The 14455-nt window shown below is 33.0% G+C and overlaps 1 protein-coding gene across 2 annotated transcripts in view; it reads left to right on the top strand.

Moving 5' to 3' along the window:
- The window catches only part of LOC149901399 (sialin), a 67962-nt gene that overhangs the window by 38847 nt on the left and 14660 nt on the right, over positions 1-14455 (top strand). For both annotated transcript variants that reach the window (XM_090111704.1, XM_090111705.1), the window contains exons 5-7: positions 279-481; positions 13365-13451; positions 13922-14052. In XM_090111704.1, coding sequence (XP_089967830.1) covers positions 279-481; positions 13365-13451; positions 13922-14052 — 421 coding nt within the window. The remainder of the gene's footprint in view (positions 1-278; positions 482-13364; positions 13452-13921; positions 14053-14455) is intronic.

Genomic DNA, 14455 nt, shown 5'->3' with positions numbered 1-14455 from the left:
TTATGAAATAGTAGCGCGATGTTTGTAAATTGCCGTTTCGTGTTTTGTTTTGGTACCATTTGTGAAGTATTATGTTAATGATCTACATTCTACAGGCAATTGGGCTATACCAGAAAATCTTTACAGGACAAATTTGTATGTAATCGTCTTTATAGGTACTCAATTTTGACCCACTTAAAACGGACAGATTTAATTCAAACTTTGCACAGTTATATCAAGGATGGGTGACAATACAACAATTTCTTGACCTAGTATTTTAATGACTCTTTCTCCTCCAGGCGCGTGTTCGGCTACAGCACACTGCTAGCTAGCATCCTCACCCTGCTTTCACCATGGGCAGCTGCTCTTGGCTTCGGCTGGATAGTTGCACTGCGAGTGCTTCTAGGGTTCCTGCTAGGAGCCACTTGGCCAGCTATCCTGCCCATGGCTTCTAAGTGGGTGCCACCGATGGACAGGTCCAAATTCATGTCTAATATGATGGGTAAGTTTTAATTTTATTGCTCGTCTTTTGTTGATGGTCTGAGATCGGGAGATAGAGCTTCGCGGATCTGATAACCAGATGAGTTATATTTTTTATCAAATAATATGGTTTACGACTACCGTACAAATATGACTATTTTTAAATTAATTACCATCCACGGTGTAGTGTATCTATGGAATAGATTATACATTGTCTCACGTACACCAGTGGTGGGGACAGCTTATAGCTGTCATTAGTCAGTCGACGGCCGATGCCGGACGGGAATGGACGTGTTCCCGCACTATTGAGTGTAGTGGTGAGCCAGTGCAATTCTACATATATACGTACTGTAAGCACAGTACAAGTGGCGACGAGGTAAAAGGTCAGTGTTACAATATTATAAAGAGTACGCGTGCAATAAAAAGTTTTAAGAAATTTAATAAAAAAGGGAGAGGGTATGTAGTAACATACCAGAATTCATTTTGAAATGTTAAAGACAGAATAACCGTTACGTCCGTTGGTTCATATTAAATACAAATGCAATTTCAATCTTATCCAAAATCCTTCACAAGTTAAAATAGAACGACAAAATAAAAATAAAAATAAAATCTTTCGAATTTTAATCTAGTAATTAGAATACGCAGTTATTTTGGTTTGAATAATTTATTGAATATAATATAATATAATTTATTGAATTTAAGTAATTTATTTTCAAGACATCCTGTGAGCATAATATAATGTAATCAGGAGAGGTTAAACTTCTTGTTATTTTGAGTTAATTATATGGTCACACACTCACATTGAGGAAACCTAGTTTAGAGGCTTCTGTGATAATAGATATTTAATGACCAGTACCGTGTTTAGGTTGTTGGTAAATAATTACTCACTCACTATTTAATTTCGCTTATTTGTTCCACTCAGAAGGAGAAAAAATAAGTATAAACTTACTATGTACACACTGAATTCATAATACACTTATTAGAAATTAAACAATAAATGCTGATAAAAACAAATAGACAAGGAATAAGAACGAACGATTTTAAATTTAAACAGAATTAAACTGTATTGAAAAATTTTAGAACTACCCGCACATTAATGAATATTTTAGCCGCAGAACGCATACAACGCTTATACTGCGACTCGTTAAATGCGAATATAAATATGAAATAAAATATTTGAAATACTTGTTTGAGTAATATATACATAATATTATAAAAATGCATACACTAAAATACTGTGTGTTAGCCACACCTAGTTTTATTATATTATTCAAGTGGCAAACTATTTAAGTGTCTTAACGTTTTCACGACTGCTACTTATCTGTAACTAATTTCGTTAAATTAGAAATTTGAAATAAATATTTAAAATGTCGTTAGACTATAAATAGATTGGGTAAATTAATATATATCCATGTTTGTTTAATACATAAAAAGCCACAATATACATACAAGTGGTAACCTGTAGTAATTACCAAGATGTGACAAAGTATTATGGACTCGCAACCGCCATTGTTATAATTTTATATTATTAAGACATTACATGTAAATTGGGCGGCTAAGCGTGGGACGACCTCCCACAAGATGGACAGACGACCTGGTTCGAGTGGCTGGGAGTCACTGGATGCAGGCCGTCCAGCAGTGGACGTTCCATGGCTGAAACGACGACGACGAGTAAACTCGTTTGAATTTCATATTCTATTTGAAATGAAAATAGATGGACTTCCATTAAATTGGAGGTATTGACTTCCATTAAATTGGAAGTATGGACTTCCATTAAATTGGTAGTATGGACTTCCTTTAAATAGGAGGTAAGGACTTCCTTTGAATAGGAGGTATTGATTCCCTATATATAGGAGGTATGAAAGAAAGAAAGAAAGATGACTTCCTTTAAATAGGAGGTAGGGACTTCCTTTAAATAGGAGGTAGGGACTTCCTTTGAATAGGAGGTATTGATTCCCTATATATAGGAGGTATGAAAGAAAGAAAGAAAGATGACTTCCTTTAAATAGGAGGTAGGGACTTCCTTTAAATAGGAGGTAGGGACTTCCTTTGAATAGGAGGTATTGATTCCCTATATATAGGAGGTATGAAAGAAAGAAAGAAAGATGACTTCCTTTAAATAGGAGGTAGGGACTTCCTTTAAATAGGAGGTAGGGACTTCCTTTGAATAGGAGGTATTGATTCCCTATAAATAGGAGGTATAGATTCCCTATAAATAGGAGGTATGGACTTCCTTTAAATAGGAGGTAGTGACTTCCCTTAAATAGGAGGTATTGATGCCCTTTAAATAGGAGGTACTGACTTCCTTTAAATAGGAGGTATTGATTTCCTTTAAATAGAAGGTCTGGACTTCCTTTAAATAGGAGGTATCGATTTCCTTTTAAAAGGAGGTATGGATTTCCTTTGAATAGGAGAAATTGACATTCCTTAAATGGGAGGTGTGCCATCGGGACGAGGCTACTTTACATTCGAACGTTTTCAATGGGAAAATGTATCCAAAAGTAATTCTATGTGTCACTCTTTGGTTGGTGCCAAAAGGTAAGGTAAGGTGTCTAGGTCGACAAGTGCCAGCAGGCCGGCAACTTCACCTTGCGCAGCACGGATGGCGCTGCCGCTCTCACCACCGCGACCGCTTCGAACGCCATGTCATCGCGTCGTGCACCGCAGGAGTCGAGCTTCGAGCGTCATGCATCGAGTATCATTCGTTGATACGCAACACGATATCCTACTTCCTAGGTACCGTGACATCACATCTGGGTCCGCGACACCATGCCTGGTGTCCGCTACCACGTCGAGCAATGTGTCAACACATCCAGCCGGTGCTCATCGGAATCCAGGGTGACGTGTAACTGGGTGACTGGTACCAAACTAATCTGTATTACAATCATTCACATAAAACGGTCAGTAGATAATATTATTTCACATTGAGTGTGCAATTAGAAAATAAAGTAAGTTTTCAAACTGTAGTAACTTCACAGTGATGGTAATACTGAACAGATTTTGTTGTAGGTTGTAACGTATAAAACCAGTGTGTAGTTATATCTTATTACATTAAAATTAACCCAACGTTTTACGTAGTTATATATAATTATTATCTCGTGTTATATTACTAGTAGTTTGGAACCTACTGATGTTCTACATCAGTAATTCATGATATTTCAAAAAATAAATCCTGTGGCGTACCTAAGCACGTCTTTCATAATAATTACACGAAAAAAAGGAGGAATTAATACTTAAATTATGACCAGATATCAGAATAAACTATATTAGCAACGTGTAAAGTTTATACTGCAAAAATAGTTTAAATTCTAGAAGTATTACAATCTACCTTCATAAATACCAGACAATTTTAAACAACTACCTATAAAAATATTGCAGACAGGGTTGATAAATTGGTTAATAATTAAAAAACAATCCTGTGACTTTATAAATCAAAAAATATAATAATTGATAAATAATAAATTAATTATTGACATCATATTGGACATACATTTGCAATAATAATAATTATTATTAGTGTAATTTCGTTATGTATCGAAATAACAGTAATTAGTGTTGTGTGATACCTAATAGTACCTAAGTAATATTGTTTAATGTAATTTAAAATATAAATAATTTCTCGTTCAACTACGAGTGGAAGGAATAAGAATCTTATAACTTGTATATAGGTAATATCTTTGTAATTACATTCCGCAAATAATGATGATAATATGAATTTAAATATACCTTAACGGTTTTGTAGTTAGCAAGTTAACACTAGCAAAGAAAGACATTGAATTGAACGTAAACGATAAACATTCACTTGTCCATAAAATATAATGAAAACCATTTGCGAATTATTTTGAATTGATTTCTTGACTACCCGCGTTAGTACTAAGTACTAGTACGTACTAGTCGACTGCAGATCTTACCCGTGACAAATCGAAATGACATGCTATGCAAAGACAGCTTTATAACTACTCGAATAAAGATGAAAAGTAATGCGTTAAGTAGTTGCATCAAAATTAAGGCGTGATTTCCATTTGACTTTAATGTATACTTAATGAAAAAACGTGATGTACAGCATTGCCTAATTGACTATGAAAAAGAGGAAGGTTTAATTTAATCGAATAGAAGGTAAATCGAAACACTTAATACTCGCATATTTTAATACTTTCTTATTTACGCAGTTCATAATAAAATGTAACAGATAATTACGTGTTTAGATAAGCAGCTGACATAACGTAAACCTTATGGTTAGAATACGTATCTTGAATTGGTTTTTGAAGGTTGTTCATTTATTGTATTGTTTAAGGTAATTTAGAATTCAAACAAAAGGTACTTAGATCTCACAAATGTTTGGGTCTGTTGAAGATTAAGATATTTAGATTGTTTACACAAAGAATACAAAAATAGCACGGTTATTGGCGTCTATAATATAATACATAATATTATCGTCAGATAAAGTTAATTGGTTTAAAGGAGAAACTGAACACGTTTTTAGTAGGTAATTGTGTAGCTTTAGAATTCAGAACGCAAATCCTAAACATTGAGACATTTGTAGTTTGAGTAATCAATATAAACATGTAGCATTGAATTTGGTGGTGTACACTCATCAGTACGGAATCTTGGCCACTTACAAATTTGGTGATATTAAAAAAAAAAAAAAGAATAAAGTTAATAAGTTTGAAGATATGCAGATACTTTAAACTTATGTTAGGTAGTAAAAACATGAAGTTCAATAATAAGTTTTGTCCTATTTTTGAGCAAGCCGAAATTTGTAAATTTAGATAACAATGTCATATTTTCTATAATTGTCTAAAGGAGATTGCCCAAGTGACTATGGCACTTGGTATCGCAATCAAACTTATTGTGTCAAGATGAAATATAGCTCAATTTAAAGCTTGATGTTAGTTCTTTTAGAAACGATTAAAGTAGAAAACTTTAAAAAAATATTTATCGAGCTTAAACTATCGATGAACGTTAAGTTTTACATTTATTACATAGGTAATATTTTAATTTACAAGACAAAAATGTGAAATGTAAATCGTAATAAACATTATTTCAAAATAAAGTCAAACAATGCGTCGAACACATTCATTCAACCACCAACATTCATTTCAAATAGATACTATGACACGTAGTATATTATTATTAGTCTGTGCTATGACATATGACGCAGGATGCTTGCAAGAGAGATCTAAGATATATGTGTCAAAACAAAAACTTTTACTTTTATTTCTATTATCTTATATTCTTTTATGTATTATTACGACTTAATAGTGATAAATATGATCATTATAAATACAAATAGGATTTAACAATATCACGAATACGTGGCACAACTAAAATTTTACCGATATCACCCGTGGCCGTGGTCATTCTCCTTTGTTGAACTGTCGAATCCTACAAAATGTCTAATCATTTTGAAGGACAGACGCTGTTTATAAAATGTTGGATAAGTAATGTTATACACTTCTATACAATATTCGTTTCAAAATAGAAAAAAAATTTTGAAAAGGAAGGGCAGGGGTGGAAGCTAGTACGGAATGATTTTATCAAGTATCAAACGAGTAGGTTTGATAAGTATGTTCTTCATTAACTTAGGTTTCAAAGTTCTATTGCGAATTATTGATTAATAACTTGATAACTGTATAATTCTATAATTTTTCATTATGTGATTATTTGGAGCGAAAATTAATAAATTTTGAAAAAGGAAGGGATGTAGTGTATCTATGGAATAGATTATACATTGTCTCACGTACACCAGTGGTGGGGACAGCTTATAGCTGTCATTAGTCAGTCGACGGCCGATGCCGGACGGGAATGGACGTGTTCCCGCACTATTGAGTGTAGTGGTGAGCCAGTGCAATTCTACATATATACGTACTGTAAGCACAGTACACACGGTCTCCTCTAGATCTTAGTAGGTAAAAGTAATTTCGTTTATAAATTACCATGGGTTTTGACATCTGGTAAATGATTTGAATATAATGTTCCGATAAAGGTTAAAATGAAAAAATATTTTGCATTGGTATTTGGTATTTTGATTTGGATATAAATGATTGATTGTAATGATATGGAAATATTCTGTGGACTGTGACGTGATAAGTGTTAAATGGCAGGGATGTAGGTACTAATTTAATTTATGTAGGACATTGCTCTCAACTGCTGACTGCAAGTTCTCGAACCTTCTTGATTTGACCTTTTATACGGCAAATCTAATTAGGTATTTACTGCATGCGTATTATCAAAAAAAATGTATAAATTCGAGATTTTCCCTCTATTAAGCTGTTTGCGTATCCTTATCAGAATTATGGGCATGCTATTTTTAATTCCGCAAAACCGCTCGAACATCTTTACATAACCTTGTCCTTGCCATATGCGAAACCCGGAAAGAAGCGCGATGCGAGTAAAATAACAAACTGATAAGATTTCATTGTTTTATTTTGGCGGTTTCTTGTCACTCATTCGGGACAATATTAAAGAAAATTGTAAGAACACGAGTGTTGACAGAACGATAACACTAATTGTTTTATTTTCGTTATTTCGCGTCATCATGGTTATTCGGGGCAATGTTAGATATCATATAGTTCGTCAAGATGGCCGCGGAGGCGCGCGCAGGCGTGTTGCTGACGTCAGAGCGATCGCGCGTTCTGATTGGTGGTTGTGTTTGACCGCGCGCGCTAACCTTGCGCAACGGTTGCTATGCGCGTAGGCTGGGAATATGAAATGCAATGTTATTTTCACGCCGCGTCACGTGGCCTGATTGTTGCAGCGATAACATACAGTTAACAAGGGTTTTCAGTTTTCTAAACAATTTAACTGTACGTGTAAAAGAAAAATAAGAAAGCATTTCGAAATGTATTATGATTGAGTAAGGGACACGCGTCATTAATTCTCAATAGTTTTCAACATTTAGCGACGTGCTTTATTTAAATTTTAAAACATTTGTAAATGTTGCCTTTTGTTTACAAAACCACATCTTAGTAGTAGATAGTACAACTTCCTTGGTTATAATTTATTCATTTCAATTCCAAAATTTATTCATGTTTTCGGACCAAAATATTCATGCATATCTGTTTATAGATAAAATTGTGTAACGGTTTCTAATCGCGTTTTGATGCTAAAAATAGCGCGAATAATCTAAAATACCTACGTCGTCTAAATTTGCTTGTAATTATTGCCAGACGCATTTATCTTTGTGTCGCCTGCAGATAAAAGTGGGTCAACGTATTACTAAAATCGTTCGAGTCATCGTTTATGAATACTAAACTGGATACATAATTTACCATACAAATAAAGATTGTTTAATGCAAGTATGCGAGTAAATAATTTTACCCTACTTCGCATGCTATGCGGAGTCAATAACCTACGCCAAGTTGGCAAGAAAACGAGACAAAATAAAAGTAAACGTCGGCTGCACTTACGCATACCTACTTTGTTGGCAGTTGTTCTATAGTATAGTAGTATAGTCTATGGCCCATACATGGCCAACGGTGACCACAAATCCACCCACTCCCACTGAACGAGGTTAACACCACTTGCGCAAAGTTTTCGGACAAAATGGCAGTTTGCTCAATCAAAAACACATTTGTTGTAAATCGATGTCGCAATGTGAAGAATTTTAATGTCTTTTTTGTATAAATTTTATGTTCTTCCTTAAATAGCACGCTTGATATTTCTGCGAGATCGCATATTTTTGTACATTATTTTTGGTAGCCATGTATCCAACTCAGATATGGATCGCTTCTGATGGACGCACAAAGAGAATTGAATTACTTCAAGTGGTTTTATTTTCTTTTTTTGGTATCAGTATAGTCTGTCTGCACTTTAGGTCAAACATTATAAGTAGTGCGTCATTGTAATTTGTAATGTATAATAGAATTTTAATTCAAAATAATCATAGGTACCTACTAAAACTTGGTAGGTACATAATTTAATAAATTGACTACCACTAATAATATTAATACACGATCTATTCTAGATTTTTTTAGAACATTCTTCCAAGTAATAACAACAGATTCAAAAATAACAAAAAAATAGCTCATGCTAATAAGTTATTACAAAAAATACTTTCACTTGTAACTAAAATAAATCCAGTATCAAGTGGTAACTACGGAGTAATGATTTTTTTTTTAATATCATTGTTTATTATATTATGTCACGATATAATGAAACTTGCGGTTAATTAGAAAGTATTGTATTGATCAAACTATCGTTATCGTGAAACAATAGGAAAAAAGTCAGAATATTTTTTGAAAAATTTGTATTAAAAAACTTGTGCAATGTAATATTAGAATGAATCTGATAATAACAATAGTTTATTAGGAAGAATGGAATAATCTCCCGTTGAAGACTAATCAACGTTTAAAGATATCTGCAGAGGCGATGAAAATCTGGAGAGACTGATAGTGGTTGGGAACACGGAGGGAAAAAGATCGCGTGGTCGTTCACCAACACGATGGACAGACCAAGTCAAGAACTCATCTGCCCCTAATTTTTACACGGTCGTAAGAGACGCCATGGACAGAGACCGGTGGAGGCAAATCATCTGGATACAAATATCTATATCTAAAATGCTTAAAATCAATCAATCAAAACCATAAGACCACCTCGCGTCCCACAAACGTCATAGAGTCGTAAAATCTAATCAAAAGAGGTCACGGGTAAGAACTATCAGTTCAAAGAGAATCAATTAACATGTATTTGTTTGTAATTACGCATTAATCAATGATTTATAGTTAAAGACTTATCTTGATGATACAAACAGTCTCTCATCGAAATGAGAAGTGCATTTACATCGCGGGCTAAATGTCAAATATTAGTGTGACCATGATTCAAGTAGATTGAGAGATATTAATTTTTAAAATTTCAGTACACGCGAGGAAGTTTTGCTTTCATGAGTTTCATGTCTATTTATACTACTCATCATTGTCCAGTTCATTTTCACATCTTTTCACATTTTTTTAGGAAAATGTCCCAGATTCTGGGTTTATACGAAAGATTTTCAAAGTTTCTGGTTTAAAAATAAGCTTGCCAACAAATAGACCTTGAATGCAGTCAACCGTGTTAGTAAATAAAAAATATTCTCTGATGATAAAAATCGACTATATGAATATTCTCTTATTCAAAATAATGGACAGCATTGTTTAAAATATTCATATTATTAAGTATGGATTAGATCTATTTAAAATCCTGTTCATGTGGTTTTTCTTGTTCTATAAGAGGTTATGAATCATAAACTGTTACTTGACCTACATTAATATAATATTTGCCCTTTAAACTGATTTCCTTTACAATCACGTTTTTCCTGATTCTTTAGTGTGTTTATATATTTTATCAATATATTAAGATTTACTAAGTTCTCCTTGCTGTTTGTTTCGTTGTAAATTGAACCCTATTTATACATGTATAAGTTTCATTTTCTGTTTAATTAGGAATAGATCAATACGTTCGCGTATACATTTCATTGATCTAATTATAAATATATCCTTTTAATTTTATATAAATGGCTTCTAACTTGTTTCCTGTACTTTCTAACACGCTTTTATTAGCTACACTTGTATGTTTGTATGTAACCGACTCCTTTAGACTTAATTCAAACTTTGAATACTTATCAAGGATCGGTCACAATACAATAACTTCACGAGGGTTTTTAAACTACATAATATACAGTTTACATTTTTCATATTTACTACATACATTCATTGTCACATCATCAAATCAAACGATAGTATCTACAAAATGTCCTCATTAATTAATTTTACTCCACACAGTAGATTGCCTGGAAGAGATCACTCTTAAGTGATATGGCCGCCTTCTGTGCTGGACTAGTTATAAGTTGTAATAGTAAGGCTTTATTTGTAGGCCAGCACAATAAAGTGTAAATAAATAAATAAATAAATGTCCCATAAAACCTTAAAAATTGGTAACCCCACTGACCTAACTAGCAGTGGAATCGTACCGTCCGTTCTTGTATCACAGAATAGGATCAATAGTTCAGCGTTAGATCATTTGGAGCGTTTATCGGATTCGTGGAAATTTTTGGTCCTTTCAAACTGCCGGTTGAAACTAGACTAAACTTAATTAAGCAGTATGACGACAAGAATATTGATAGCAATTAAAAAACTGAAAATGTAAATGACTTTATTAGTGGTTTTAATGACAAAATTGTTGGACTGATTTTGAATTTTAGCAACAGTAACCATACATAGTACCATTTTAGCAACAGTAACAATAGCCTTAAGGCAAAATATATTCTCTGACCTGTCCGTCTACTTGTGCCTTGGGTCTGATTTACTTTCTGTGTAACTTTTCATTATTTTCTGTAAAAATGTGACCAAGTAAATCATCTCTTGTTTGCATCCACTGGAAAACGTTCGTTTTTATCGTATACATACCTACGATCATACGTAACTTTATTATGGGTTAAAGTTAAACGAATAGATCTAATAATGAACAGGAAAAATACACCAAAATTCGATAAAATAAAATTCCTCGAATAACAATTAAAAATCTGCAAATGGTGTAACGGGGTAATAACTATAGCAATAAATTGAAATGTAAGATTGTCAAGCAAAATACGATACATCCATTAAACGTACCCTTGAACAGATGGTGTTGTGTAATCGGTTACTATATGATTTTTGCAGTACCTATATTAATATATATTTTTTTCAAATACACGTAAATATGCCCGTTTCTTATTTTTTACCGCAATATTAAATCGAGAATTTCTTAAACAAAAATTATAATTATAAGTAAACTCAATGCCTTGATACCATGCAAATAAGGTCCTGTCATCTGATAATAAAAGCTGAAAGTGAATAAGAATAAGAATTTTCCTCAAATTAAGAAAAGAAGATACTACAAATGCGCAGAAATCATTAATTAGGTATGTTACTGTTGCTAAAAAAGATGATTTTACGTCGCAGTGTATGGTTCATAAATTGTATTTGTAATCAACCAAACCATAAAATTATTCAATAATTAATTAATTTCATAATAAATTAATTAATTATTGAGTAATTAATATTAATCGCTATGTAATATAAGTACTTACCTATTTATTGAATTACAATTTGATATTATCAGTACTCAGTAGGTACTTCACGAGACATGTTATTTTCCTCAAGTCATAATTCTCTTCAAACCTGCTTATTATGGTAATAATAATGTAAGAAATTATATAATGTTTAAATCGATTTATCGTATCATAAATCATAAATTGAAATAATCTAAGTGTATTTAAAACCGAGTTACAAACAAGACTAGCTTTTACCCGCAGCTTTGACTCTGTAAAATATTTCGTAAAGCCATTCATTATTCAATAAAAAAAGAGTGTGTGCCGACTACCGCCGGCACACGTGTCATAAGTGAAACTTCTTTGGCAAGATTCAAAAATAACAAATTCGTCGCCTTACTTCATGATGGTATTGCCATGACGCGACCTTGATATTTACTCTCAACGCGCTTATAGAAGTTTCATTTCAAACAATTCCTATTATAGTAGATTAAATTTAGCCATAAATGCGTAAGGAGCAAGTGACAGAACAAGGATATACCTACTACACTACTGAACTATCTATACTAATATTATAAATGCGAAAGTAACTCTGTCTGTCTGTCTGTTGCTCAATCACGCCTAAACTACTGAACAAATTTGCATGAAATTTGGTATGGAGATATTTTGATACCCGAGAAAGGACATAGGCTACTTTTTATTGCGAAATATGTACGGTGTACCACGGGCGAAGCCGGGGCGGACCGCTAGTAAGTAAATAAAGCCTAATTTAAATTCACATACCTATAAGGGAAAGACAGTCAGTAAAAGCATAGGTATAAAGAGGTAAAAGTTACCATACAAGGTAAGTTTACCAGGAAAACATAGCTACCCTTGAATCTGTGATATTTACAACTACGTGTAGTGCGAATCAGCCCTCAAGCCTCATTTGGGTCTAGGTAACTAACGAGGAAAGTTTTATTTGACCTCAGGGTTTTATTGGGTACTTGTAGGTATAGGTTTTATGGGTTTAGGTATAGAAGATTAATAGATAAATGCTGCAGATGCATAGAGCTAAAGCTTTGAGCAAAAGTAATCTCGTATAGCTCCTGCGAATAAGTATGGCAATGATTGTGTATTTTTGAAAAAACGGTTCTTTACAAAATATTAAATAACTCGGATGGGCAAGTTTTACCTTAATTATTATAATAATCCTCCTCATTTTATATATTCCCACAATACAATGTAGATACAAGCTGAAATTACACATATGGTTATTTTATTTGTGTAAATAGTGGAACGAAATTTAAAAAAATGGCACTGTTATGAACCACCACAACATTGTGTAAATTATCGTCCAACCAATTTATTATGGATTACGCCAATCATATAAATATTTAAAATTGAGGAAAATTAGTAAAATATCGAAAGTTCAAGCGTATAAATAAATAAATAAATCTTTATTTGCTCAAATGTGGTTCACAAGTTATTACAATATGGAAAGTACAGCACATTCGCCAGTTATACTGGCATGCAAACATAATTTCACAGCTCCGCATAATCAGAAAAAAAAATACAATTTTATTACATAAACATTATTATAGTTAAGTTCAAATATTTATTATTATACATGTCAATATTTATGTTTATAATCCAAAAGGTCTCTTACATTATAAAAATTTTTGCTTAATAGCCACATATAAAGTTTTGTCTTAAACTTTATATTATCTTCTGTTAAATGTTTGTATGTGACAGTTTCCTTTTGCCTCAAATTTGACCCACTTTATACGGCTGTATCTTCGATAAATAATGAAGACACTTGGTTCGGAGTTAAAAGGTTTTTTTTAACTATTTTAATTATTTCAGACAAAAACAAAATTTACTTACTCCTTTTTGTCCTAACCAGTATTTGTTTTCGCAGCATCATCGCTCGGTGCAGCTCTCACGATGCCCATCTGTGGTTTCCTCATCGCGCATTTTGGTTGGGAATCTGCATTCTATTTCACTGGTAAGTAAGTCATAAAGGATTCACTTCTTTTCTACTTAATACGTATGAATGTCTCTAATATATTTTTCTCGTCTGTCTATTGTTACTTCTATAGTATCTAAATTATATCTTTTGAGTGATAAGAAAGGTTATTCACATTTTTTTTATTCCTTTGAGGCTTTGGATCATCATCATCATCATCATTATCGGCCTACATTTGTCCACTGCTGGACATAGGCCTCAGTCATGGCACGCCACTGAGCCCGGTCGTTCGCTCGTAATTATTATTTTAGTTACTTTGATTAAATTCCCGTAAACTAACACGTAGGTACGCTACAAAAAATAAGACTTTCTTTGACTTTCTTAAAAATTACCTTTTTTTTGTAACCTTTACCAAAAATTTGCCCGAAATCCTAACCTAATTCTACTACCAAAACATTTAAATCAATTCTACTAGATTCTCTATACAGTTTGACTTGAAAACTTTATAGGTATAATCGGTGTAATGTGGTCGGTGGCTTGGTTCGCGGTAGTATACGACTCGCCAGCACAGCATCCGAGGATCTCGGAACACGAGAGGAACTACCTTATGAAGGCATTACCCCAGGATAATAATAAGGGGGTAAGTTGAGAAAAAACATCTACTTTTTATTGCTTTTTGTTATATTTTGCATTTTTTTAATGATTCTCGAGTTAGCAAGCACTGGATGCTTCTTCTTGTCAGAAATTGTTCCAATAAGTTTTCCTTTTTGGGAAAATTAACCTCATTCGTTAGAAATATTGATCTTGGTTCAGGAATGGTATTTTTTCAACAGTTGTTAAGAATCGCTCGCATGGGTATAGATATACATTTATTTTATAACATTACCTTCAAAATAAAAGCAGTTTAAGTTTTTAGTTCGTACATCTCAACATTGGAAGACATAGTGGTCGCTTTTTTATTGACAGTAAAAAACTTAATTGTGATTCGAGTGGAATTATAATTTCTGCACTACTTATAAGGAACTCCAGGGGGAACTATCCAA

Source organism: Colias eurytheme, chromosome 17 (assembly GCF_061535395.1).
Source record: "Colias eurytheme isolate Ceu_HAF_F1 chromosome 17, ilColEury1 Martin Lab GWU primary, whole genome shotgun sequence".
Taxonomy (NCBI): domain Eukaryota; kingdom Metazoa; phylum Arthropoda; class Insecta; order Lepidoptera; family Pieridae; genus Colias; species Colias eurytheme.
Note: the sequence above shows the minus strand (reverse complement) of the source record. Positions and strands in the feature narration are given on the sequence as shown.